The following is a 23233-nucleotide window of genomic DNA, read 5'->3' as shown; positions in this document are numbered from 1 at the left end:
CCACACCATGCCGAGGTGCCTCAGCGTTGCACCGATTGATTGGCTCATTCGTTGTCATTGCAACATGCCACAAAAGAAAGAAGAAGAAAAGACTCGTCAGCAGTCAATGCCTCAACACCAGAACCAGAACCAGAACCAGTGACTGTGATATTGTGACACATGCGAAAGCTGTTTTCTTTGAGCCTCAAGCCGACCTTTGGGTCCCCAACCCTGATCTGAAACCCCAGAGGATCTCTCTCTCTTGCATGTCACCTGTTGAGCTAAGTTGTGGCAAATGCTGTGGAGGAATAAGGTCTCGCCGAGTATACATAGCTCTGATGAGGGAGGAGGATGTCAAGACGGCCTGGACCCTCCCGCTTCAGCGCTCCACCCTTCACATTTCTCTCTCTTTCTCACAGAATCTCTCATAGGTAAGACAAAAGAGACCACCGGGCTCCGACCAATACGGACTTCTCAACCACAGATCTATACTGTCGTTTTCGACCCTGCCAACAGAGTTGTATCGTATCGTTACTGCTGGGTCGGTTGCGTCGGCAGAACCTGGTTGGATAATCCAATAATACAGGGTCATGCATTATAGATTCCCTTTCTGTCTTCCGGTTACCTGAGACATGGTTCGTTGCGTCGCGGAAGCATGGACCAGTACCAAGAGAGGAGCCACTTGTTATCCTTTTTCACAACTGCGACACTCACAGTCCTCTTCTCGGCACCCCTTCTTCCTTCGCGTGCAGAACGACGTGTCGGGATTGATCCAGATCCAGAAGTGCATGAAGTGCTCTCTCGGAAGCCTTCGCACAAGAAGACTGCGACTTGGGTGGCTTGGTAGGAGTCTCCTTGGGGAGGGGGGGGGGGGGGGGCAAAGAAGAGAGATAAAAAACCCCCCAAGAACATGATCGACCTCTCTTTACACACATATGCACATACACACCATGGGATTACAGACTTTCCTGCCATGGCCTGGAACGAAAACGTTCACTTCATTACACATCAGGTCAAGCCCAATGTATCGTTCTCGGGGTCCAAGAAGGCCGGAAGCTGAGAAAGCTTGCTCGATATCGTCGACATGCAAGAACATGAGGATGAATTGGAAGCTGGCTCTGTGCTCACCGCAGACTTGTTGCATGATGGAGGGGGGGTGAGGAGGGGTGGTTCACCTCGTGATGATGGGTTTCCTTGGGCCCCCGCCTCCCCTGTGTGATTTGCCACATGGTTCACGGTTCACCTGCTGTCCGAACACGCAGTCGTCTGAGGTCGTTGCAAAGTTTCCTTCTGTCTGCTCCATCACTGTTGTGCCTGCTGGTCCATGGGCCCAGGTTCATCTATATCCCTCCCCTTGGCCATCACATTGCCTGCTCGGTCATGCCCACCCTATCTGGGCCTGGGACACGGAGAATAACCCAAATTCCGTCATCCCTGGAAACGGTTTGATCCAGTGGGAGAGTCAGTTGCGTTGGTCTTCACCACCACCACCACCATTACCTCCTGCTCCTGCTCCTCCACCACCACCAGGTTCAGCCTTGCATGCATGAAAAACACCCGGTCCAGATGTGACGGTGGGATCGATTTACCAGGGAGGGTTGGATCGTCTTCGATCCGCTCTTGACAGCTTATGGGGATTCATACCCCTGCCGTTATAGCATCAGATCGATTGCAACATGTGTCGTTGACTATGCTTATTCTTCTTCTTCTTCCCCACGCTGCTGGTTCAGGTGCGAAGCAAGTTCGGCTCATACGCAACCCCATGTCCAGACAAATAGACAGACAGACAGACAAAAGGTCCTTCTGGATTGAACTTCGGCGCCCGTCTCGTTCCTCGGAGGAACAGTGTGCTAGCCTGTCCTTCCCTCTTTCTGTATGCTTGGGTGGCTCTGGGCAAAAGCTGGTTGGCTCTCTGTCTTTTTCTGTCTGGCCACTGTTGCATCTTGTCTCGTCGTGTCGTGGTTGAACTACCTTCCTCCTTTGCTGACTGGTCAGTCCCTCTTCATCTCGTCTGTTGTCCGAGGGGAAACAAGAAAGAAAGAAAAGTTAGCCCAGCCCACTCTTCTTTGCCCAACGCAATCATCCACTTCGCCCCCTCCATTCTTTCCTTCCCCCATCTTTCTTCGGTCATGGATGTCCTGTTCAGGTGACGGAGACGGTGTGTGTGTGTGTGTGAAGGTCTTCCTCTTCTTTCGATGCTGGACATCGCGTCATTCGATTAATACTTCTCCAACCCCCAAAAATGGCTGGAAGATGTGCTTTTTCACGTATACGTCTTCTTCTTCTCGTGCTCTCGTTGGGCTGTGCGTGGGCGAGCGAGAATGACGCCTGGGCAGGGCCTGAGCGCAGCGCGCCGTCGAGTCTGGGCTCGCGCGAGGAGGAGAAGATTATAAATCTGTCGGAGGGGACTGAAGAGTGGCGGATCTTCATGGCGCAGCCTTATCCAACTGGTCTGGCTGCTGGCGGGTTGAGCCAAGAAACAGGAAGAGGTGGTGGAGGAGGAGAAGGAGGAGTTGTTCTTGGCAAGCCGACTGCAGAAGGGTCGCCATCATCATCATCATCGTCGTCGTCATCTTCTTCGCTTTCATCAACGCAGCACGCCAACGAGGCAGAACTGCGCCGGAGAACAGCAACTCTACAACAAGAAGCAACAACCCAGACTACCGCCGCAACCACACCGCCTCCACACCCTCTTCGCCGCCTCCTCCCCCGACAGGACCAAGCCCAGATCGACCAGCTCAACTCCCAGCTCCAGTCGGCCCAGTCCTCCGCCCAGTCGGCCCTGCAGTCCCTCAGCTCCGCCTCGCGCGTGGTGTCGCAGGCCAGCCAGCAGCTGAGCCAGTCGTCACAGCAGCTCAGCCAATCCTCCCAGCAGTTGAGCCAGTCGTCGCAGCAGCTGAGCCAGAGCCTGCAGCAGGCCACGCAGTCCGTCGCCTCGCTGACGGGTGCCCTCAGCGCGGCCAGCTCGTCGGGCAGTTCGGCGCTCGCCAGCTGCACGAGCTCCGCCAGCAGCATCCTCGCGCTGGCGAGCGGTGATGCGGCTACGAGGCTGCAGGCGGCGCTGGCCCAGGTTACCACTACGAGGGTGAGTTCTTGTGTGACGTTTTTCTTTTCTTTTTTCTTCTTTTTCTTCCTTCTCTCTCTTCCCCATTTCATGTCTTACTCGGAAAGCGATATCATCTTTCTTAAGCAATCATAAGACTACTACTACTATTTTCTTGCCCATAAAACTGACCCGTGTAAATAAAACAAAACAGGCTGAAGCGGACCGTGAAGTCCTACAAGCCCAGGGCGCGGCGGTGTCCATCACACAGGCTGCAGCAGCCATCATCGGCACCTTTGTCGGCTCCTCGTTGCTCACCGTGGGCGTCGTGCTCCTCGTCCTCCGGTACAGACGCAAGAAGAAGCGCGAGATGGAAGGCGCTCGTCCTGGGACCGGCCAGAGCTACAACTCCATGGCGGACGACGGGAAACGAGGAGGAGGAGGAGGAGGAGGAGGAGGAGGAGGAGGAGGAGCGGGCAGCCTGGATATCAAGGAGCTCCCTCCTGTGGTTCTATCCTCGCCGCGTGGGGTGGATGGTGACGGTAGCTTGGGGGCAGGAGGTGGCGAGAAGGCGAGGCTTGGATCTGGGCCTGGGCCGATCGCTCCTTTGTCCAGGCTGGGCGTCACGCGGGAGCCAGGCGGCGAGGGGCTTTCCAAGAATTATGTGCGCACTGGCGGTAGTCTGGGAAATAAGAAGGCGGTGAAGCTTGCTGATCCGCCGCCGGCGAAGCCCAAGAAGAAGCAGCAGACGACGAGCAGTGGTGGTGGTGGTGGTGGTGATGATGTGGATGACGACAACAACACCAGAAACGACAAGTATAACAAGGCCAAGGAGGGCGGAAGTGGTAGTGCTACCAAGAACAACAACAACAACAACCAGTGGAGCGTCTTCCCCAAGGTCGACCCGGACCCCAAGGGCCTGCTCGCCGTGCAGGAAGAGCAGCGGCAGCAGCTGTTCAGGCCCGAGTCTGGACTGCAGCAGGGCGCGAACCTGCAGAAGTGGCTGTCGGCTGCGTCGGTCAGCCCCTTTGGTCCGCTTGACGGTGGTAGCAGCAGCGGCGGCGGCGGCGGCGGCGGCGGCAGCAGCAATAACAACAACAACAACAATAGCAGCAAAGGCGGTACGATGGTGGCGAGGGTCGGGACAGCTCCTGTCAAGGGATCCAAGGGGCCTTCGAGGTTGTCGGATACAAAGTGGCCGCTGCAAGGTTCGTGATCGGAGAGTCGATACGAGGATAACGAATGGAGGGAGGGAAAGACTAGTCGAGATGGAGACGGAACATAGTAATGGTCACTTTTGGGTGACGGGGGATGAAGCCTGGCAGGGAACAAGGAGATGTTTGTTCAGCCTTCTCGACATGTGCACTGCTTAAACCCTCTCGTTGCAAGGGCTGGCATAATCAATAACGCTTGGAGGAAGGGGCATTGTCTTGTCGTTGTTGGTCCCTCAATCACACGCACACACTCAGTTCTAATCATTTCTCTTCTCTTCTTCAATATAAGATAGACACTCGTTTATACCTACTGATCTAGATAAGTCTCCAGCTATCAACATGCCTCATACTTACTCATTCTTCTTACCGGTTCGTGTAGGTGTAAGACGCTATGGTAATCTCTCAACTTGCCCGACAAGAACCTAGAATCCTTGAACCAGGTCCACTAAGCCTCTCTCCGACATGTGTGTTTACCTTACTTTTCTGGTCTGTTCTTCGCAAGAGTCACGAGGATGAAGCCGAAAATGATAGCAGACTACATCTGAGAAGAGTAAAGGCAAGAAATGCATTGAGTGGTATCTCAGCACGCAGCTATCGAAATTTCATCCATCAAGCAAAGAAAAACAGAACAAGCAACTAAGCGGGCGTTTCACAACTCTCCCTTTCTCTCCTCTGCTACTTCTCCACCTTCTTCTTCTTCTTCCTCCTTCTTTCGATCTATCAAAGATCTTCTCCGTCCTTCAAGCCAAGGTCTAGTTTCCTTGCCGATCAAAACGCAGCAAAGGCTCTCTCTCTCTTTCTGGGTCTTCTCCTCTGCTGGTCCCGTTCCTGCGCCGCCGCGTTGTCTTTCTCAGAAAACTTATCGACAATCGTGAATAATGATTATATGGCTGTGTGGTAGACAGATGTAGGTGTAGGTGTAGAGGGGTATGCGAAAATAAGTTGAGAAAGTTTAAAAGGGGGAAAAGGTTTTCGAAAAGCGCAAGACTTATGACGACAAGGTATCAAAAGACCCCACACATTCTCTCAGTTCAATCTGTGCACATCGCATGTCTCAGAAGTAGCTGCATCGATCATTCGTTCCGCGGGAAAAATAGAAACTCCTCGCCACATGTGGTGTATGTAAAGAAGAAGATGAAAGAATCAATGTATGTGTGTGTGTGTGTGTGTGTTACGGAGAGGGGGAATATATGCAAAGAGAAAACTGGGGACGGAAAGATTTGAAACAGATAAGATGGGGAGAGGGGAGGAGGGGAAGAGAAATGAAAGATTAATATGAAAAAAAAACAAAAAAAAAAAAAAACCACCAGATAAGCAAATTCCCATTCCGTCCCTTTGAAAAATATGTGTGTGAATCATTCCCGAGCGTCAGGTCGCAAAGAATGCGAACCAGAGATATCATCATGCCTGAATCTGTGGCCAACCATGTTGACATGGAAGCGAGTACGTGCGTGAGCGAGACTTCTTCTTGTTCTGCCAAAAAGGGCAATACAAAGAATCACTCCGTCTAGAAGCAGTTCAGGCTGCCCTTCTTCTTCTTCTTGTTGATGGCGTTCATCCTCTCCTCGAGATGCGCACGCGCCCTCTCGGCCGCCTCGCGCTTCTTCCTCTCCTCCTCGACCTGGTGCAGGCTCCACCGGTTGTCCTGCTGTGGCTTGTCCTTCAGCTCCTTGAGCTCGGCCTCGAGATCGCCACACCGCCTGCGCCACGCCTCGCAGTCCGCCTTGATCTTGTTGGACTGCCTCTCGAGGTCTGTGAGCGCCTCCTCGAGCGTCGATGTGAGCTGCTTCTCCGCAGACAGGTGCTTCTCGATCGTCCTGATGCGCGCCTCCTGGTCCTCCTGGATCTGCTGCATCGTGATGTCCTTGGACGGCGGCCGCATGCCAGGTGTTGGCGACGTCGTGCCGCTCGGGCTGGAAGCACTGCTGGGCAGAGGAGGCAGCGGGATGGCAGGTGGTGGTGAGGGTAGTGAAGTGACCGAGGCTGTCTTTCTGATCGTTCCGTTCATGGAGTCGGAACGACCCATGGTGTCACCAGAGTTCAGCCGAGCCTATTATATTAAATTGTCAGTACAAAGAAAGAAAACAAAAAGCACCCGTGGACCTGGTGGGAAGGGATGGGAACATGGTGGCCAGTCACATACCTCGAGGGCAGCCTTCTCCAGCTTGACGGAATCAAGCTGAGACTGAAGGCTATGCTTGGCGGCGAGGGCATCCTCCAGCTGAACATTGCGCTCGTGCAGAGCTGACAGGCGGTTGTTGGTAGCATGCACCTGGTCAAAGTTGTTCTGCAGCTGCTCCTCGAGCTCGTCGACCAGTCGCGAGTTCTTCTTGTTGTTGCTCCGCAGGTCGACCATCTTCCTCTTGACCGTGCTGGCCTGCTCGGTGACTGTCGGGTACGGGCTCCTGAGCTCAGCGCCGTCCTCCATGAGGATGTCCGAGAGGGTCGACTTGACCGATTCCAGGTCCTGCACGAGCGACTCGTTGACGTTGGAGATTTCGTGCACTGCCTGCTCCAGCTCAGCCGTCTTCTTCTGCTCCTCGGCCAGGGCCCTCTGGTCGGCGATGAGATCCTCGATGCGCTCCGAGATGAGCTCGACGCTGACATCTAGGCCGAGGGCAAAGGAAACCTGCGTGGCGACCTTCATCAGCTCCTCGCGCGCCTCCGCGAGCTGGCTCTCGAGCCTCTTGTTGATCCTTGCGTGCTCCTCCTTGACCGCTGCCATCTTCTCCTCGTGCTCCTGCTTCGTCGACGTGTGGAGGTCCTCAACCTGCTTCGCGTGATTGGTCTTGAGAACCTCCATGCTCTGCTGGTGGGTCTTGATGGCGCGCTCGTGGGACGCGATCTGGTTCTCGAGAGTCGAGATCAGCTCCCTCTGCGTCTCCGCATCGTGCTTGTGGGCCTCGGCCTCGGACCTGTTCTGCTGCGCCTCTGCCCGGACATCATCCAGCTCGTGCAAGTGGCTCTCGATCTGCCTCTTGTGCTCTTCGGCCTCGGCAGCAGCGAGTGCACGCGCCTTCTGGGCCTCCTCGAGCTCGCTCTTGGCGGCGGTGTGGGCTTGCTCCAGCTCCGCCACCTTGGTAGCATTGCCGTCGATGATCGCCTTGTACTGGTCAATCTCGCCGCGCAGCGTCGACAGGAGCTCCTCGCTCTTGTCCTCTGCCTCCTTCACCACGACTTCCTTGTCGGTCGAGACGGCGGCCTCCTTGAGCTGGTCGCTGACTGTCGCAAGTTGAGCCTCGAGATCTCCGATCGTCGTCCTCATCTGTTGCTCGGTGGTCTGCATCGATTCCAGGGCCGACTCGTGCTTGATCTGCCAGTCCTTGAGCTCAGCCTCCAGCTGTGTGATCTTCTCGTCGTGAGCAGCAACGGTGGCATCCGTCGACTCAGCAGCCCCCACGTCCTTCGCCTCGTCGGACTTGGCAGCACTCATGGAGGCGCGCAGGGCCTCGACCTCGGCCTGCAGCTCCCTCTCGCGGGTGGCCTGCGCCTCCTGCATCTGGTGGAGCTGCTTCTCGTTCCTCTCCAGCTGATCCTTGAGGGATGAGACGAGCGACACGTCTGTCGTGGAGGCTTTCAAGCTTGACCGCTCCCGCGTCAGGCCCGAGATGATCTGCATCTTGGTCTCCATCTCCTTCTTGGCGCTGGCAACGTCAGCCTCGAGCTCTTGTATCCTCTCCGACCTGGAATGAAGCTCGTGCATAGCGGCGTTCAGGTTCAGCTCGAAGTTCTGCATGACCTCGGGTTGGGCTTCGAAATTCTCCGCGGCAATGTTGCGCAGAGACGCGAAGGACCGATGGGCGCGGTCGATAATCATGACATTCTGGCTGGACTTGCGGCGGATGACGGGTGAGATGGCTCTTGGTGATGGCGGCTCCAGGTTGTGGCGGGCTTTTGCGACCTCTGTCTTGAGCTCCTCCACCATGTCGAGCGCCGAGTGGTGCTCCTTCTCGAGCTCGGCGTACTTTTCGGTCAGCTTCCTTTCCGCCACCTCCTTCTCTGTGGCAAGTGTCTGCAGCCGTCTCAGCTCCACCGCCAGGTCTGAGTTGTCGGTTTGGTCCACAGCCGGGTCATGTGTGTCCGCCTCGGACAGTTTCTCATCTGCTACTGCTGCTACTTGCTGCTGCGGCTCTTCTGCCTCTGGCAGCAGCTGCTGCTCGTCATCATCAACATCATCTACTACCACCTGTTTCTCGTCCGCCTCAGGGAGCTGTTCGCCTGACACTACCTGCTGGTCGGCGTCGGATCTGGGCTTTGCGGTGTCCGTGTCAGACACCTCCACGCCAGCGGGGGAGTTCATAGCTGATGATAATTCCGAGGAGAGCGAGCGCGATGATGAGGGCTGTTCGCCATCCTTGGTATGACCCGACCTCGGTTCCGACAAAAAAGACGACGGCCTTGTCTGTGTCTCGGAGGGAGAGGTCAGAGACAGGATGGAGTCGCGCACTCGGGAGGGGTGACGTGCTTCATCAATTGTGTCCTGCAGCTCGGCCAACGTCCTGAGGGCCTCGTCGTATTTGGTGTGCAGGAGGTCGTACTGCGTCAGGGTGCTCTCGTGCTCGACCCGCAGGTCCAGCAGCTCCTGCGTGACGTTCTCAAGCTTGTCTTGTACGAACCTGGACTGCGCTGAGCTCGCACGACGCTCCGAGGAATGTGACACTGCCTCCCGCGTTGGCTTGTTGACCGGCGGGGTGGCTGCTTCGCCGTTCGGGCCCTCCTCCTCGATGGCAGGTGGCACGGTGCCCTCTTCGGGTATGTCTTCCTCCCGGTCCTCGCGGATCGTGCCCTCCATCTGGCTCTGACGGCCGCTGCGGCTCTGGCTGCGCGAGTTGTCGCCAAAGGCGCGGCTGAGGCGCTGCACGTTGTTGTTCCCGCTGGTCACCTCGACTTCTGGTTCTGGCGCACCCGAGTCCTTCTGGATGTGGTCGAGTTCGTACAGCAGCGAGTCCAGCTTGCCCAGACTCCTCTGGCGCTCGATGACCTGCTCCAGCCTGTCGATCTCGCGCTGCATGAGCTCAGAGTCTTGATCAGCCTCGGCGAGCCGCTCCTCGAGGGTAGATATGTAGTCCTCGCAGGCGGCCTCGTTCTCCCGGATGCGGGCAATCTCCTTGCGCAGCTCTGTGATGATGGTGGCGTTCTTGGCCTCGCCAGATGTTTGTCCATCCAGCTTGGATTCCAGGTCGTGGAGGTAAGTCTCCGTGTTGGCCTCCCGCTCGGTTAGTTTGGAGAGTCGGGATTGGAGTTGGGCATTGAGGGTCTCGGCGTAGGCGCACTTGCTCTCCTTCTCGAGGAGGCTCGTCTCCGTGTTGTGAAGGGTACTTCGCGTGCTGGAGAGGGACTGCTCCAGCGCCTGGATGGTCTTCTCGTACTCGAGCACGACCTGCTCCACGGCCTGGGCGAAGTTGTTGGATCGATTCAACCTCTCGGTCGCGCTGTCCTCCAGGGTTTCGCCCAGATGTGGGTTGTCGGCTTGTTCCGAGTCCCTCGCCTTGGCCATCTCGGCAATCAGTTTTGCGTGTCGTTGGCTCAGCGTGCCGTAGTTCTCCTGCGCGTCGAGGAGCTGGTTCTGAAGCTCCACCTCCCTCTCGTTGGACCGCTCGGACCTCTCTCCAGATGGCCGCCTGTCGCCGCCAACCCGGTCCGAATTCCTGATCTGTTCGCGGAGAAACGCCACCTCCGCCTTGAGGCGCTCGATAACTGCCTGCTTGTCACCCTCCTCGACCTGCTGGATACGAGGTTTGCTCTGGATGGCGCGGGCGCGCTGGGCGTACTGAACTGTGTTCAGGGTCTCGCTCAGGTGGAACTCGGGCATAGTGACGCAGGCGATCATGTAGGTGATGGCGTTTCCGCCGAGGGAGTCCTGGAGCAGGCGGGTCAGCTTGGAATCGCGGTAGGACACGTGGGCGCCTGCGTTCCGAGAGGACAGCTGCGAGATGACCTTGCCGAGGGCGGCCAGACCGGCGTTGATAGAGATACCCTCTTTGGCTCGTGCGCCCTCGGCATGGGTGTTCTTGAGACGTTCGCTGCCTGCCAGGTCGACAAAGTGCATCTTGCTGTCTGTCGTGGTCCATGTCTCGTTGCCCGTCATGGCTTCGACCGGCATGGAGTGCCTCTTGTCGTGAGGAGCGGTGACACCGGGCTTCTTCTGTACGAGGTTCAGAGAGAACACAGCATGAGAACGGGAGGATCGTGCATTGATAGCGGTTGCGTCGGTCTGGCGCACAGTGGACCCAAAGTTCAGCGCATTCAGCAGGTCGTCGACCGAGTGTATGTCGACCTGCCGCAGTCCTGTGAGGATAATGTTGCCCTTGGTATCTTCTCGTATTGTGACAGGGCTGCGCTCGTTCGGGGGGATGTGATCGGGTAGTAAGAGGTCGCGCAGCTGCTCGTTGTAGATCTCGACATAGGTAGCCTTGAGGGACCAGCTTTTGCTCCCTTTAGGCGCGGATAGCTGCGTTGATATCCTGGAAGGCGCGCGAAGCTGTGACATGGAACTTCGGTTCGGGTTCCCCTTTGGACCGTCGAGTTTCTCGAAAAGGGCGGTTGCAGCTCGAGGGATCACACCTGACAGGTTTAATCAGATTAGCTCATGTAAACGAAGGAGGCTCACCGTCTCCTTTCTTCCGGTCCCCTCTCCTCCACTCCAAATATCCTCTAAATGTCTTGTTGCATTTTGTGTCTTTGCTTACCCATTATGTCGAGATCGTTCTGCTCGCCTGGGCCCGAAGTGCCCATTGTAAAGGATTTCCCTGCGCCTGACTGGCCGTATGCTAACAAAGAAACATTGTAACCAGTGGTAAATGCATTGACGCAATCATTCAAATATTCCCATATCCCGGCCTGGTCGACCTCGGGGGAGAAGACGCGGTCGAAGACGAAGACCTTGCGACCCTGAGGCGCATCGATGGCCAGTGTGGTGTCTGACATGACCTGGACCATAGATCTCTGAAATCGCTGGGGAATGAGGTCGAAGCCTGGGTCGGTCGGCTGGAGAGGGGGTCGGACGCGGACGGCTGCGGCAGGAAGAAAAATCGCGTTGTGTTAGCACAGATTCAAGGCGACTCAAGGCAACAGACAGCGACAAAACGAGAACGAGAGACAAGAATCATTCTTTTTGCTGAGAGACTTACCAACTTTGACAGAGGTCTTGCCGTCTTCATCCGAGGCCCTGCTCCCGCCACCGGCCTTGCTCGACGAGCTCATCCGACTGCTGCTCCTGGGTGCTGGCCGAACCATCGCGCTCAGGGGTCGCTGGGGCGCGGGAGATGTCGGTGGTGAGGCCATCGCGGCCTACTGCTCGTGTGTATTTGTGTGTGCGAAGCTAGCTCGGCTCAGCTAGGGGAGAAAAAGGATAGGCGCGGATCGCAGGTATGTGTTGTCTCATGCAAGGGCGGGTTTTGCGCAGAGGCGACAAACGAGGGTGCGAATGTAGTCGGGCAGCGCAAAAGAGAGATCGTCTTGTCGGCTGTTTTCTTTTCCCTTTTCCTCCTCCCTTGCTCTTTTACTACCCTAGCAGGTCTTTCTTCTGATGGCACGAGAGGCTAATGGCGCCAGCTGGCGGCAATAGAGGTGCGCCGCCGTGTCTCGTGTGTTTTTCCAAAATCTCACGATGGTGAATGGAGGAGAGCTGCGAGTCTCACAGGGACGACGACGAGGGCCCCTCGCATGTAGTCGTGCGTGGTGGAGGCGATCTCCCTCTCCGTGACGATGGGCACAGCACAACAGGCGTCATAAAGGGTTGTGTATGTAGGTGTGGGTGTACTGGGCGGGCATAAAAAAAAAAGGCCCAAAAAGAGAAAGAGAATAAAAAGAATAATATTGACAAATTAATGAAGCCTAGGCTTGGGGGGCACGTTTAGGGATCGTTCTGGTTTAATGAATACTGGCCAGATTGGGGCGGCGGTTTGATCCAAAGAGGGAAGCGAGTGCCCACTTTCGTTCGTCCCAGGAGATTGACCTGACGCTGGGATATGATCCGTTCGTTTGCTTGCAAATGCCGTCGTGCGGCCCCGTTTTTGTTTACTTATTTTTTTCCCCCCCTCTCTTCCTTTCCTTCTTCTGTCCCTCCCCTGGGAGCTGACTTGCTGCTGGCAATGAGCTGCAGCAAACAAGGTGGTGTGGGTGGCGGCTGTAGCCAATGGAATCTATGGGTGGCTGATTTTAGGGGGTAGTTTTTCTTCCGCCAAGGGGGGATGGGGTTGTCCGTTGATTTTTGGGGGCGCTTAGAGGGGAAAGGGCGCCTCTGGACCCTGGGTTCGGTTCGTTCTGCCAGGGAGGGAGTGAGGGAGCTGAAGGTCCCTTCCTGCGCGCGTGAAGTGATTTGATTGCCAAGTCGAAAGGGTGGACTGGGGTCGCCCTCTGTCACGTACTATGGCAGCTAAAGTGCAAAGAATACTGGGTCTCTGGCCGGGATGCAACCTAGCAGCATTGTGCGCGTGGGTGGGTTATGCTGGAAATTACCATGTACTATGTTCCCTATAGCAAGCAAAGGAAAGAGAAGCGTTTGTGCAAGTGACAACAGGCTCGGTCCCGGAGATTTTATCGCGTAGTCTCTTGCCTCTTGTCGACCACCTCGGGTTGTTTTCTATCTTCTTTTTCCTGTTCTATTTTTCTATTTTTCCTTGTCATCGCCGCCGTCCCCGCCCCTCTTCTTATTTCTTCTTTTGGGGCTGGTTGCAGGTTGTATGCTACAGCATTGTGTTTCAGGGTCCAATAGGTTGAACTCGGAGAATATGCTGTCGTTCTTCGGCGCTCCTTAATGTGACGCCCCCGAGGTTTAAGGGGGATTCTGTTTATACATAGTACTATGGCAGTGTACAATCACGTATTACAAGTTTCTCAAGACCATGATTGAACACGTCTTCCGAGTTGACGAGGGGGCAATGAAGGGGAGGCGGGGGGCCAACACTTTCTGCTGGGCCCGTGCTTGTATATGTCAAAGCATGTCTGACTGTGCCATCAAAATAGTGCTATATATGCCGAGTTGATAGGACCGAGGCCTATGGTCTGGGAAAACTTCAACTCTTACTGTCATGTACCTGGCTCTGAGGGAGCCTTCCACTGGGGCTAGGAAAAGGGGAGGGAGGAGGGGATGGACGGGAACAGGGTGCAAGTTGCCAGAGCATAAGCGTTCTTCCTTGTGGTGGGAGGTGTGGTATCATACTTACATATGCATACTTCTCTCATACTATGTGTGTGCACAACTGAATGGTACGATGAGAAGGACAAACAACACCTCATGGATGGGGGCAGGGCGAGCAGGAGTCCAGGCAGAGAGGAGGCTCGTGCCATCTACCATTGGTACGCAGCTATCTGAGCCCATCACCAAAACGAGTCAAGGCCGCCCATGCAGGGTGCCAACCAGCGCCGTGTCCCACTGATTGGCGTTCCTTGTACCTGGGCCACACGTTGCCACGCTGCAGGTGCAACCACGCGGGTAGAGGGGAAAGTGGAGGGAAGGAGGGGGGGACACTTCGGGTTCCTGACCCAGTTGTGCGAGTGGCGCTCGAAAATCAGCCCGAGGCGGCTTGTTTGGCCAGGGCGCCCTTGCATAATTTGTACACTACATAACACAGAAGTATGGCAGCATATGTCTTCCCCTAACAGATATTGTCGTAGAGAATGGTTGCTCGATGATAGCACGTCACTAAGGCAGCAGTAGCAGATTTGAGGTTCATGGCGACTTCTCGTCTGCGATTGGTCAGATTGATAGGCCGTATACGGGGTTTTTGGCCTAGGTCTAACCCTTCTCACTGAAAGTTGACTCCTATACCATCGTAGTAGCTTTCCTGCACTCTGGCCCTTCTTCCCCACCCTGCGCTCGTCCATCATCAGAGATATCCTCATCCTCGTCGTCCTCCCTTCGTCTTGCAGATGATTGACAATTTTTTATCCGTGGTCGTCAGTACTTTTCTCGTGTTCAGGCTCCCTCCCCCCACTTTCTCTCTGCATTGGCAGATCCTCGCACGACGGGTCCCCGGCAGATTGGCATGAGGATCGACCACCACCGTAACGGCGCGATAAGAAGTGTCAGATACCATGGTACTATCTGCTGCAGCAGTGCTCCCCTTTTCCTGAATCTTCCGAGTCCTCTTCCTCCACCCCCCAGGTTCGGTCGGTGAATCAGTGAATTTTTAGTCTGTCTGTCATGTCTTGTCTTTCTTTTCCCGTCCTGTCACAGACCCTGTTAGGGCCCGTCAAACCAGTAAGAAGAGGGGAAGGAGGAGAAGGAGGAGGAGGAGGATGAACCGGGGCTGGCGCGCGCCCCCTCCCCTCTCTTTGGGATCCCCAGGGGTCGCACGAGGTGCCTTGCAGAGGGGAAAAACGGTCCCACCACCATCTTTCTGCAAGAACCCACCGGTTGTTCCTTCACAAATCTCTTGGTAGCGTGTGCGGGGGGATGGCACGCTGTCTGTTTAGCCTCATTCCCGACCTCGACCTCGATCTCGCTTAAGCTAACCACTGTTCCCACATCTGTGATGGACCATAAAGACGCCCACTCGATCCAATGACTGTTGAAATGTGAGAGATATAGTATCCTTTTGCACTCCACCAGGCCTTCGATCCCTCAAAAGATCGAACATCCTCATCACAAGTGCTTGCCGGGTACAATAATGGACACTTACAAACTTAATACGGGCATATGTCGACGGAGGGGAATCATCTCTTCCTTTTGGAACGAGGTTTCAATACCTCACATACGGCTCATTGTTGGATGTCCCTGGCTACCATCTGGAAAGGAATCACTTCCTCCATCTCGAGGTGGCAGACCATCGAGTCACGCCGGAACCTAATATGTTGCCGCACAAGCAGCATAAAAAAGGAGAAAACAGGATTTCTATCACACCCTCTTCTGTTAAGGGCCAGGGCCTTCTCTAACCCTACACGCCCCATGGTTTGTGAATTCCTTCTTGGCTGCTGGGGCCATCCTCCGTAGTGCTCTTCTTGCCCCTATACCCAAGAGGATCGGCCCAATGTCCTTTTATCTTCCTTTCTGGCCCAAGACTCTGTCACAACACTGTTAAGAGGGGATGTAGGATGTGTGAACACTTCCCTCTGATCCATCACCTGTCTATTTTCTCTCTCTCCCTTTTCCCTTTCCTCGCACGTGTATACAGTAAAAAAGGTGTGACAACCCAACTGCCGGGCCTGCACTCCACATCCTTCAAAACGACATCCACAAGCCAGGCACTGTTGGTTCGTCTCCGTTATTTAAGCGTGCAGGCGTCGGAGATGTCTCCCCCCTCCTTCCCCAGCCTACCTCATGTGTGACGCTGCGCTGCTGAACCACGTTTCTGAGTTGCATTGCTCCCTCTGAACAAGTTTGGAACCGCTGAACCAGTGCTGAACCGTCGTCACCGGACAAAAACCAAACAAACCCGCCCCAAGCACCAGTTTAAAAGTCCTTGTCTTTTTCTCCAAAGGAGGGCTGGGGGAGATTCCTCACAAAGGGCTAGGATTATGCTATCCTGCGGGGAGAAAAGACCTCTTTAGTACGATGCATACTGCTTTGCAGATCACACGCCCCATGATGACCGATCCAGTCTTTGACATGCCGAGAGAGACCCCTACAACTATCGATTTCTACTTCGGGATGGAGCAGTTACTGAGGGGAGTGGTGGTTTTTTGGTTTTTTTTTTGTCTCTCAAGTCCCTATTGTCTCCCAAGAAGAAAAAAAGAAAGAAAGAAGCAAAAGAGTTGGCTTCGACGAGCCAGGACTTCGAAGTTGAGGCAAGGTTGTGGAACGCAGAACCTCCATGACATGTCGGACAATCTACCGGTGTTTAAAGGGAAGGACGTACTGTATGAGCGTACCATTCGCGTTCCTGGTCTTGCCTTTGTCAGTACCACATTAGAGAACCAATCTTCCCCTCCCCCCCCCCCCCCACCTTTCTTACGTGAGGGCTTGGATGATGAACCCCGATGCTAAATGCTCCTAGGGATGGATTCAAGGGTTCGCTCGCCTGCATATCACAGCTGCCCGTGCGCGAAGCAACAACCAACCACATTCAAGGACACTTTTATCTAGCCAGTGTCGTAATACCGTCTTGTTTGTACGTAAATTGTTCTCCTCTGCTTTCCATACATGACGTACGCTCGAGTGAAAAGGAAGACAAAATAAATTAAGGAGAGATGAGAAGTGACGGACCTCTGGTGCCGGCTTGCTGCCCCTCACAAAAATGAAGAAAAAGCCAGTTCGTGCCGTTCGTTTCAGTGTTTCACGACATGGCTTGGCAGTGGGCACGGCAGATGCAAATGCGACAGGACGGGCATAGACAGCTGATATGCATGCAAGCTAAGTCGGTATATATGCTGTGTTATGTACAGTCTGCGTAAATTTTTACCAATCATATACACCTACATGACCATTCAGCCATGCCACCTTTCGCCACCAGACAGACCCTCACCGCCCGGATCCGTCGTTATACGTCCCAGCAGAAGACGGGTCCGGTACAGGATGGGTGCAGTGCAGTAGAGTATATATATTCATCCCGCATACCCAAGCTGCTTTCCCCGCCCGCTCACTGCAGCCGCCACCGTGCGGTCAGTGTGTGCGTGGGTTGTGGCTTGCAGCAAGCCATCCACGGGATACAATGGCACGCTGGCAAGGAATCTTCGGACAAAGGACACGGCAAGCTTCTGCAGTGCGACATCGGGAACCTTGGGGCAGCAGGGTGTCCTTCGGATGGAAGCTCCATTGGTCGTGTTGATGTTTCTTGCGTAGGGTCCGAGGCCCGCATTCGTCGGCGACATCATCTGGAAGCAACAGGTGTTGCTGACCTGTTCCCCCTTGGGCGTGTCTGGGGGAGCTTGGCTGCTCGTCTTCGTGGTCTGATTTTCTCCTTCTTGTCGTCAATGCGCCTGTAATCACATGTTTATGGTCATGACGCCCAAATATCAAGTAGTAGACGTAGTGAAAAGATGGCTGGGATGATATGTGTTTTCCAAGTTTTCTCCACCGTTCATCCCATGCAGACAAGACATGCATCGAGAAAAAGAGGGTTTAGGTATCATCGTTCCTAGCGTGGTCTCACCTTCTACTTTTGAGGGTGAATCTGCTGCAGTGATGGGGTTGGTTGAATAGTGAGAGAAGGTGTGACCTTGTTCAGACTCGCAGCAAGTTGGCACTGTAGCGCACGTGAGAAGGCGCGTAAGTCGAGAGAAAGGTGGACCCCTGTCAATCAAGTCGCAGCGCGTCCAAGTTGCCCAATAATGAGTTTGTTACTGCAGTCGCGTCAGATGTACTCGCTGTACTACCATCAACACCAGACGTCAGCAACTGCTTCCGTACTCTGTGTAGTACCAAACTACCACTGAGAATCGCCCCCTAACCCTCCCCCTAGAAGAGGAAAACAAAACAAACAAAACCACCACCAACCAACCGCCACGCCAATCAATGCTTTCCTCTTGCTGATGCCACTCGTTTCGGTCGCGCCCACGGGCCTCCCCAGACCAGTCCCAAATGCCCGTCGAAATAATCAACCTCATCTCGAGCCCCGATGTCTCCCATCCAGCAGCGCCCTCGAGGACAGAGGCGCTACCGCCCACACGGCCTAACAAGCCGCACGCTAGGGTCCTTAATTATGACATCTTCGACTTGACCGACGAAGTCTCGCACAATGCCTCTGGTGTACCTCGGCGCACGCGGGCCGCGTCTGCCTCCCCACCGGCCCAGCGACCGAGTGCCCATTCTCCTCCCTCGCGACGACGCAACGACATTCCTCTTTTCTCGTCCGATGATGACCTCACCTTTGATGTGTTCGATGACGCGCAGCCAGCCCACAAGAAACCGAGGCTCGAATCTCCCAGCACCGGCGACGGCGGCGCCCTGAGCAGCAGGATTCTACAAACAAGACCAGACAACCTGTTAGGGCAGACAAGGAGCATCAGGAACGAGACGGGACCTGGTGTGCTTCAGCCAGCCCGCGCGGGGAGGTGGCAGGTGAACATTGATCCCATCCAGACGAGCAGCGACCCCTTCGCCAGCTCTCCTTTTGCCAAGGTAGATAGGGACAGGGCGAGGGAAGCCAGAGACGAGGAGAAGGAGAACGTCGCCACCATCGCCGACGACCACCTGCCCCTGCTGTTGGACGACGATCCTTTCGCCAGCTCGCCGCGGCTTGCTGAGGTTGAGGGGAAGGGGAAGCAAGCTGCAGCGCTCGGGTTGCCGGGAAAGAGGCACGTGCATGTGCCAAGCTCCCCCATATTTGTGAGCAGCCAACCTTTGGGAATGGATACGGTCAGTCCTACACGGGGAAGGGATGCAAAGGGCAAGGGCAAGAGCAACGGAAAGACCGTCGAATGGGATCATATTTCAAGCTCTGCGCCTGAGGCCGGGACGCGGGATGAATGGGATCTGAATCTGGATCTGGATGACCGCCAGCCGCGCAAGACGTTTAGCAGGAGTCGCTCAGAAGTAGAAGACTTCGATCTGGGAGACCTGCTGTCAGGCTCTGATGACGAAGATGGTTTTCTCGACAACATTGGCGGCACCCGGCCATCCAGGCCGAGCTCGAGCAGCTATGCCAGGTTCACCAACAAGGTTACCAAACGCAGCTCCAAGGAGAAGGACCCCCCAGTTAAGAAGCCCTCAGCTGAAAAGGACCTGGACCGCCTTGACAAGGCGGCTGCCAAGGAAGCCGAGAAACGTCGCAAGCAGCGCGAAAAAGAAGAAGCCAAGGAGCAGCGCCAGCGCGAGAAAGAGCGTGCCGCAGCGCTCGCAGAAGTCAATAAAGTACGGACTGACAAGAAGGTGTCCACACCCGAGATGATTGTCGACCTGCCTTCCTCTCTAGACCCTAACATGAAGGTCCAAGTCGAGGCGCTGCTGGAGGATCTGAGGGTTACGAGTCACAGCTACACCAGCCCCGTTAAGAACGTGGTCAAGTGGCGGCGAAAGGTGCGGGCGCGGTTTCACGAGGGGGAGGGCCACTGGGAGCCCATACCCGAGCGGGTGGAAGACGAGAAGCACGCGATGGTCATCCTGAACGCCCCCCAATTTGTAGAGCTCGCACTCGGTGTTAACGGCTCTGATCTGGAGGCCCACATACTCGAAATGCAGCGGCACTACCGGCATCATACGATTATCTACCTGATTGAGGGGTTGACGTTGTGGATGCGCAAGAACCGCAACGCGCGGAACAGGCAATTTCAGTCTGCAGTTCGCAGTGCCGGCAGCGGCGGCGGCGGCGACGATGCAGAGATCCCCAGCACTCCTCTTGCTGCTGAGCCCGCACCGGCACCGGCACAGACGAACAAACGACAGCGAAAGAAAAAGGATCCCAAGCCACCACCCCAGTACATCGACGAAGATGCGCTTGAGGACGCCCTCCTCCAGCTGCAGGTACACCACGGCGTGCTGATCCACCACACGGCGGCGGCGGTGGAGACGGCGCACTGGGTGGCCATCTTCACGCAACACATCAGCACGATCCCCTACCGACGGCAGCGCGACGCAGTGAACGCATCGGCTGCGTTCTGCATGGACAGCGGGCAGGTGCGCACGGGCGACGGGGCAAGAGACACGTACGCGCGCATGCTGCAGGAGATTGCGCGGGTGACAGCGCCCATCGCCTGGGGGATCGCGGCGGAGTTTGGGAGCGTGAGCGAGCTCGTGCGAGGGCTGGAGAGGCAAGGCCCGCTGGCGCTGGAGGGCATCCGCAAGAGCGCGAACAAGGATGGGGCGTATACCGATCGGATGGTGGGCCAGGCGGTCAGTCGGAGGGTGTATAAAGTCTTTATGGGGAGGGATGAGACGAGTACTGATATTTGAGATGCGAAAGTACTGTACTGTTATAAGACGATGTCTTGGGAGAGATCAGCATTTCTTTTGCCCCGCCAAGGAAGAACCAGTATGGATCATGGTCGAGCTTATGGATATGCTCTCATGTCTTGGAGCTGTGGAGGCCGTCTTAGCATATTGAACCTGAACTCTGGATGCCATGCTCCTTCTTTTTTCAAGACATGATTAAATTACCCATCAGCGTTCAATCATGCTGGCTATGTTTATGGGAAGAGGAGAAATACCAGACTTGGACCAAATTTTGTGCTTTATCACTAACAATCCAATCCTATCTAGCTCCTGGATCGAATATAGCCTCGCTACTTCATCTACACATTTGGAGCCAATCAAGGAGTTGAAGTGGTTTGTTTGTTTACTTTGCTGTTGAAGTGCTTACTTGGGCCTCAACTGGCCGCCAATAAGCGAAGACCTCGGCCCGCCCTGGTTACATCATCAGTGGCTTTGTACCCCCGGTCCCCGACCTCGACTCTTCCTCGCAAGGAACGACGACAACGACATCAACAATAACCCTACACACGAGAAAACAGAAAGAGAAAAGAAAAAGAAAAGAGATAGAGGAGCAGCCTCTGGCAAGGCATGCCTACTTTCTCAAAGTGAGCGTGCTCAGGATGAAGTGCCTACGAACATCAGCGCCTAGACCATCTCCCCTCCTCCTCCGTCTTAGCAGGAGCAGCCGTAGTACCCCGCGATGGGGCCTACGAGCCTCCTTCGCAACGACCACAGATTCGACAACAAGCTCACAACAGCAGCAGCAGCAGCAACCCTCCTTTGACAACCGCGTCAGGATCGTCGAGGTGGGACCACGAGATGGGCTGCAGAACGAGAAGACGACGATCCCGCTGGCGACCAAGATCGAGCTGATTGAGAGGCTGGCCAAGACGGGGTTGGCAAATATCGAGGCTGGGTCGTTTGTGTCGCCGAAATGGGTTCCTCAGGTACAACAAGACTGTCTCTTGTCCATACATATCCATAAATACTGGCTCAGAACCCTGGGGGCCAGAAAGCTAACACGCACGCCCCCCTCGCAGATGGACAGCTCCAACGAGATTCTCGAACACATCCTCAAGAACAAGATCCCCTCTCCAGGACCCATCACCTACTCCTTCCTCGCTCCCAACACCAAGGGCCTCGACAACGCCACCGCCATCCTCCACGCCCACCCAGACAGCTTCGTGACCGAGTCCACCCGCCAGCATGAAGAAACACTTTCTTCCTCCTCCTCCTCCTCCTCCTCCTCCTCCTCCTCCTCTTCCACTCCCAGGCCCGAGATCGAGCTCGCCGTCTTCGCCGCCGCCACCGAGACCTTCACGCAAAAGAACCTCAACTGCGACATAGCCACATCGCTCAGCCGGTTCCGCGAGGTCATCGCCGGCGCCAAGCGCAGCCTCCCCGGGATCCGCGTGCGCGCCTACATCTCGGTCGTCCTGGGGTGCCCCTTTGAGGGCTACGACGTGGACCCGCACCGCGTGGCGGCCATCGCCACGGACCTGCTCGAGATGGGCGCCGACGAGATCGCGCTGGGCGACACCACGGGCATGGGCACGGCGCCGCGCACCGCACAGCTGCTGCGCGGGGTCGCGGCCGCCGGCGTGCGCGTCGAGGACATTGCCGTGCACTTCCACGATACCTACGGGCAGGCGCTGGTCAACACGGCCGTGGCGCTCGAGCATGGCATCCGCACGTTTGATGCCTCGGTCGGCGGGCTGGGCGGGTGCCCTTATAGCCCTGGCGCGACGGGCAATGTCGCCACCGAGGATGTGGTGTACTTTATGGAGAGCCTGGGCATGGACACGGGTGTGGACTTGGATGCCGTGGCGGATATTGGCGAGTGGATCACGGGGGAGATTGGGAAGAGTAATGATAGTGCTGTTGGGAGGGCGGTGCTGGGTGCGAGGAAGAGATCCTAGGAGGAGGAGAAGGGATGGAACAGGGTATCATTGAGAGCAAAATGGGGGGAAAGGCAGATCAATGGCCAAGGCCACTTTGGAGCTTGTCTTTATGATAAAGAGCAGAAGGTCAGTCAGGGCTGCATAGTCACTCGTCATCATGATGGTGAGAATTTCGAACAATTGTATTGTGATCTATGTGAATTAACATCCTGCTATATCTTCTACGAGCCTTGTGCAGCCCACACTTTCATCACTTCAGCAAAGTATCTCATAGTTACATACTGCTTCACCACAAGTATAGCTGGTGTTTCCTTTCTAGCCTGTGTCTTCCATAGCAAGACATCCCATAAGTAAAGGATAGTGGTTTACTGGTTATTATAAACCGACCACTCACTTTACTCATCTTGTCTTCAGAGAGGACCTATATCAATAACATCTATAACACTCCATCAAACGCCACATTATATTACTATTATCAGGTAGATAGATAGCTAGCCATAGAAGCTTCTCTGGCCATGCCACATCTTGCTCCCAAACAACCACAATGCTCCAACCCACCAACTAGATTCTCTTGATCATCAACTGTATCGTGTCGAGGAAGAGACAGACCCCCTCCGATGAATACCCCTCCACAAATCAGACAACCCTCCTATGTGCTGAACCTCCCCCCTCCCCTTCTTCTCATCCCGGTTTGGTCTGGGCTATGCTGTACTGCCACATCGTCACCATCACTGTTGCTTGTCCCAATGACTTGTCACTGTCCAGCTCCTCCTCCCCGGATCCTTCACCCTGGATGACTTTGTACCTCGTCACTCACTCGATAGGATTACCAGCATCTAGATAGCCATTCCCTTCCACACCTTATAACATAGCAGGTCCTGACATCAGAGAGGCATTGTGATGGTATAGGTCGCTTTCACCCGCACTTCGTCTCCGCTTTAGAGCCCTGGCGATATATGCATATCCCACCAACACGTAACAAGAAACAAGGACGACACATACACACGAACTGACACGAACAAATTCTTTTCCTTCTCGTGACAAGTTGCAGACTGTAAACAAGAAATAACCTCAGACCACAACCTTGATTTCTTCCCTTTAGCATCCATCTGCTGACTTGAGCTTTTCTCCTTCTTCAGATCTTCAGCTGCTGCTACACTCTCCAAGCATACACAGCCTCTTCTTGTGTTAATCTTTTTCAAAGACAGGCTGTGCTTGCTGCAGCTGCAGCTGCTACTACTCCTGGCACAGAGATCTTCTTCACTTCACACAAAAACACCTCATTGTTTCCCCCTTGACTGCAGTC

The 23233-nt window shown here is 55.2% G+C and overlaps 1 protein-coding gene across 1 annotated transcript; it reads left to right on the top strand.

Moving 5' to 3' along the window:
• Positions 1-18879: 18879 nt before the first annotated feature.
• M406DRAFT_97211 (uncharacterized protein) lies at positions 18880-21945 on the top strand (the record flags this gene model as incomplete). The annotated part of the gene is made up of 4 exons (XM_040926357.1): positions 18880-20384; positions 20785-20973; positions 21067-21218; positions 21300-21945. Exons 1-4 carry the CDS (start codon positions 20229-20231, stop codon positions 21943-21945), a joined length of 1143 nt encoding a protein of 380 aa, XP_040776392.1. The 5' UTR covers positions 18880-20228.
• Between the last annotated feature and the right edge of the window lie 1288 nt (positions 21946-23233).

This window comes from Cryphonectria parasitica, assembly GCF_011745365.1.
Source record: "Cryphonectria parasitica EP155 unplaced genomic scaffold M406scaffold_4, whole genome shotgun sequence".
Lineage (NCBI taxonomy): Eukaryota > Fungi > Ascomycota > Sordariomycetes > Diaporthales > Cryphonectriaceae > Cryphonectria > Cryphonectria parasitica.
This window is presented reverse-complemented; position numbering and strand designations above follow the sequence as displayed.